Source organism: Lathyrus oleraceus, chromosome 1 (assembly GCF_024323335.1).
Source record: "Lathyrus oleraceus cultivar Zhongwan6 chromosome 1, CAAS_Psat_ZW6_1.0, whole genome shotgun sequence".
Taxonomy (NCBI): domain Eukaryota; kingdom Viridiplantae; phylum Streptophyta; class Magnoliopsida; order Fabales; family Fabaceae; genus Lathyrus; species Lathyrus oleraceus.
The window spans coordinates 296,132,224-296,137,144 of record NC_066579.1 but is presented as its reverse complement, the minus strand read 5'-3'; the positions used below and the strand labels follow the sequence as shown (position 1 = coordinate 296,137,144).

The 4,921-nt window shown below is 32.6% G+C and overlaps 1 protein-coding gene across 1 annotated transcript; it reads left to right on the top strand.

Annotated features, from left to right (window-relative positions):
• The first annotated feature begins 1,721 nt into the window (after positions 1-1,721).
• On the top strand, positions 1,722-3,072 carry LOC127131372 (4,5-DOPA dioxygenase extradiol). The gene is made up of 3 exons (XM_051060301.1): positions 1,722-2,107; positions 2,260-2,627; positions 2,723-3,072. The coding sequence occupies exons 1-3, from the start codon at positions 1,871-1,873 to the stop codon at positions 2,916-2,918; spliced, it is 801 nt and encodes a 266-aa protein (XP_050916258.1). The 5' UTR covers positions 1,722-1,870; the 3' UTR covers positions 2,919-3,072.
• The last annotated feature ends 1,849 nt before the right edge of the window (positions 3,073-4,921 follow it).

Genomic DNA, 4,921 nt, shown 5'->3' with positions numbered 1-4,921 from the left:
TAGCTCATTCAAATGGTGGAATCTTGTTATATGTCAAAGAAAGTATTGCTTGGACTTATTAGAAGATTCAAGTTTTATTGTAGCTAAACCAGTCTCTACACCTTCTGGTCCCGCATTTAAACTCTATAATGACTCCAATGTTCCTTATTCGGATATACCTACCTATATAAGACTTATGGGTAGATTATTGTACTTAAATGCAACAAAACCCGACATTACATTTTACTAATCAATTGAGCCAATTCTTATATGCACTTAGTATAATTCATTTTAATGCAACATGTCGAGTTCTCAAATATCTTAAAACCTGTCCAGGCCGAGGTATATTATTTCCTTCATACAATTGAATGATTACTCAGATGCAGAGTGTGTAGGATGTGTTGATACTCAAAGATCCATTTTAGGTCATCTGTTTCTTCCTTGGTAAGTCACTTATTTCAATGAAGAACAAAAAAATAGTTGACAATTTTTAAATTATCATCAGAAGTTGAATATAGAGCTCTTACAACAACTACTTGTGAATTGCAATGGCGACTTAATCACATGAATGATCTTCAAGTAAAATGCACAAGAACTCTTGTGATTTACTGTAATAATCTAAAATGCTCTACACATTGTAGCAAATCATGTCTTATATACGAGAATCAATCACTTGAAAATAAATTGTCATATTGTGAGTGAGAAACAAAATAAATGAATCATAAAATTCCTCTCTTTTAAGTCTAAAGATCAACTAACTGATTTGTTCTCCAAAACCTTGCATCCTTAACCATCCAATAAATTTTTAATTAAGTTAAAATTGATAGATATATACCAACCTTCAACTTGTGAAGAATATTTAAACATGTTGAGGAAGAGAGTGATAACACTTTGAAACATGATAAGGACTGATTTTACATGTCATTAGAGTTGTAATAATTAGTCGCACAATAACATCTAACTTTCATATTGTTAGAAGGTAGTTAAGATATTGATTATAGTTGTTACTTAGTGCATTAAACAATTATATGGTGTATGAGATATTTGATAGTTTATGATGGAAGTAACGAGAATCCATCTTCTTCACAATATTCATTTCGACAAGTTATTTATTTTACAATTTTACAATTTTTGCTTTTAATGTATATATATATATATATATATTATATATATATATATAATATATATATATATATATATTATATATATATATATATATTATAAAATATAATTCTTTTTAAATTTTCTCAATTCCTTTTTATTAAATATTAGATTTTAAATTTCGAACGAAAATTTCAAATTAGTTGAGACGATGTTATAAATAAGATAGAGATATATCGTAATCATCAATCAATTAATCATTAAAAACTCAAAATATACGAAATTATATATATAAACTAACTACCATTATACAAGGTTGACAAACACTTTTTATACGACGTAGGTTAAAATCTTGCAACTCTCATTGGATTAGCGTTATTAGAGTTATTAGTTAGGGTATCCAAATGTACATTTGTACACGTGCCTACATACAAATAAAAAATAATAAAAAATGTTTTTTATCATCATAAAGATAAATAAAATATTACATGTCTAAAAAATGGTTTTTAGATTATATTTTTCTTCTAGAAACCGAATAAAGGACAGCAAGAATTAGTCACCAATTGCTTATATTATGTGAATGGTGACGTGAGCACAAACGTGTTGATATCATTCGATGTTTGGTGGATCCTATCTACCTACAACCTTATTGAAAGAATTCTTTTATATTTTTCTCCAACGCGTCTTCTATATTCTCTCTTTCTCTCTATATATTCTACACAGAAGAAAAAGAGACCCAAAATTGAAAGCATAGAGCGATAGAGAGAAGCAATTAATTAATCAACAAAAAATGGGTTTGAAGGATACGTTTTACGTCTCACATGGATCACCAACGTTGTCGATAGATGAATCGATTGTGGCGAGGAAGTTTCTACAATCATGGAAGAAGGACGTGTTTGGGGAGAAACCTAATTCGATTTTGATTATTTCTGGTCATTGGGATACGACTGTTCCGACCGTTAACGTTATTCAGACAACCAATGATACAATCTATGACTTCTATGGTTTCCCCAAACCTATGTACCAGGTTTCTTTCTTTTCTTCTTTCTTCTGTTTCACATGATCATGACACGTGTCTCTATATTTTAATTAGTAATTACTCATCCATGGTGACAGTTATAAAATTCAAATATCTAAATCGTTAGGTGAGAAACTCTAATTCAAATTTTCCCTTACTAGCTTAAATATCCAGCACCTGGAGCTCCACATTTAGCGAAAAGAGTGAAGGAACTACTCAAAAACTCGGGTTTCAACCGCGTGGACGAAGACAAAAAGCGAGGACTTGATCATGGTGCTTGGGTTCCACTCATGTTAATGTATCCAGAAGCAGACATTCCTGTTTGTCAGCTTTCTGTTCAATCTCACATGGATGGAACTTACCATTACAACTTAGGAAAAGCATTGGCACCTCTTAAAGATGAAGGTGTTTTGATAATAGGTTCCGGAAGTGCTGTTCATAATTTGGGAGCAATTAACCCTCGCGGCGGTGTTGCTCCTTGGGCCTTAGAATTCGATAATTGGTTGAAAGACGCCCTTCTTGATGGAAGGTAAGTCCGTCCCCTGTGTGTTTGGTTCTGCAGTAACGACTGTATCGATTTCATGTGGTTAGGTTTTGAATGTTCGATTTGAATGGGTTTTGTAGGTACGAAGATGTGAATCATTATGAACAAAAGGCGCCGCATGCGAGAAAGGCTCATCCACATCCAGATCATTTTTATCCATTGCATGTTGCAATTGGTGCTGCTGGTGAAAATTCAAAGGCTAAACTAATCCATAGTAGTATTGAATTGGGAAGTCTCTCTTATGCTTCTTACCAGTTTACATCAGATTCGAGTTAAACTTGTTTACTTTAATACATAAGTTCATTATTGTTCAGTCATGGATATGTGTTGTTTGGAAGTTCAGTTATGTTTATGTGTTGTGAAATATTGATGTAAAGAATGAATTGATTGTTCTGACTAAAAATGATTTAAGTACTTTTCTTATTGTTAAGATGTTGCATCATTCATTTTTCATTTTCTTTATCATTATTTTTTAGATAAAAGAATCTCTTTTCTTTGAATTTTATAAAGAAATTGTTCATAGAATTTTAGGTTGGAGATGATGTTTTGTAACTAATATGAGTATGCAATGTGACAACTCTAGGAACAACCTTGAAATTAAGAGTTTTTTCACTTTCAAAAAACGATCAACAAATGTTTCAAGTGATGTGGTATCAACACCTATTCTAACATTCACTTTTTCTATACTCATTATTCACTTTGATAGAGTGAAATTTATGTAAGTCTCAAAATTTTATAAATAATATGATAGAGTTTGCATAAAATTTGAATATGAATTTTCTTATATTAATTTATTTTCTATTTATTGTCTATTTATGAGAAAGATAAACACAAATGATAGATTAGGAGGTTTGTACTACTAATATAGTATATAACTACAATTTTTAAACTTGGCTCCCTTAATTTAACTAACCCATGATTTGTACTTGTTTAAAAAAAAAAAGGTTGAATATCTTTTTTCTTTTATGACGTATATTGTATTTGGGATTTATTTCCATCTTATAGTTTTAAACTTTCTCTTCTTCAACTTTATAAACTGAGTTACATTGGTCATTTTCGTCAATTTTATTAGTCAAAGTCAATTAAAACGTTCAATTGGAATTGATATGGAAATAAGATTGTTGAGTGAAAAATATGTTTCAAGGCAACACAAATTAAATGTTCCAAAATATGACATCGATGGTAAAAATACATTTGAAGAACGAAATTGCGCTCAGTGACGAACGAAGACAACGAGGAGGAATACCATACGAGTTACCGTTGAGGAATATGAAGAAGAACAAAATGAGGAAGGCAAAAAGGAATCGGTTGTTCTCCATTTATGATAAGTATGACATTTATTGCTCCTTTAAAATTTAGGTTTTATTGGGTTTCTCTGAGTATAGGGTTTTTGTTTATGTAAAGTCTCTCTGAGTGTAGGGGTATAGCGAGGAAGGATGAAGCTCTGGATTATGTACGAGCTACTTTATCTGCAACGCAAGCGTCCCTTTTTGCCACTTAGGGAGACTTTGAAAACACGCGTCTTGAGAATACTTCATTGGCTCAAAATTTAGATGAATCATCCGTTGCCAATATCATGGTTGTTTCAAAGTCTTTCAGAATGCCTTGCAGGTAGAGCATTTTCACTCTCCCATGCACATTTCCAAGGAGCAAGTGCGGTTGTACCAGATGCTCAAAGATGGAAAGATCGCCTCTCTTAGGAATTAACTTCCATTTTTATGTAATCCTTGCACTCTAATGTGTGAGTGAAATGAAATAGATGTGGTATTGTTGTTTTTACACGTTTAAGGCATATGTATTTGATCCTGAGTAAATTGCTCCAGACTTTACGTGAACTTACGATGTCTTCCCTCAAAGTTTATTGGATGTATCTAGGGCTCTTCCCGACCAAAGGTTAGTACTCATTCCCCCTAAGTGAAAACCTGGTTTGAGGGTCACGTGTGGCCAACCCACCGCAGACTCTGGAGTGGCTAGCTACCAGATGAGGGTGAACTGTTATTGTTGTTTGAGTGGTTTTCCACTTTCTTGAATGTATGATTTGTGTTATGGGGTTTTGATTGCTGTAGTCGCACGCTCGTGGAGTTTGCGATAACACCCCTAAGTCTTTGTGTTAGGGCTTCAATCCCTTTAGCCGTATCTCAAACTTATTGTTACTTATACGAGAAATAACATAAACTATAAATTTGAAAATATAACTAGGTGGGATGGCCACCGCTTATTCTCCATGTTTTACATCTTCTCGAGTTAACCACTTTTGGAAGGTCAGATGTTTATGCTCT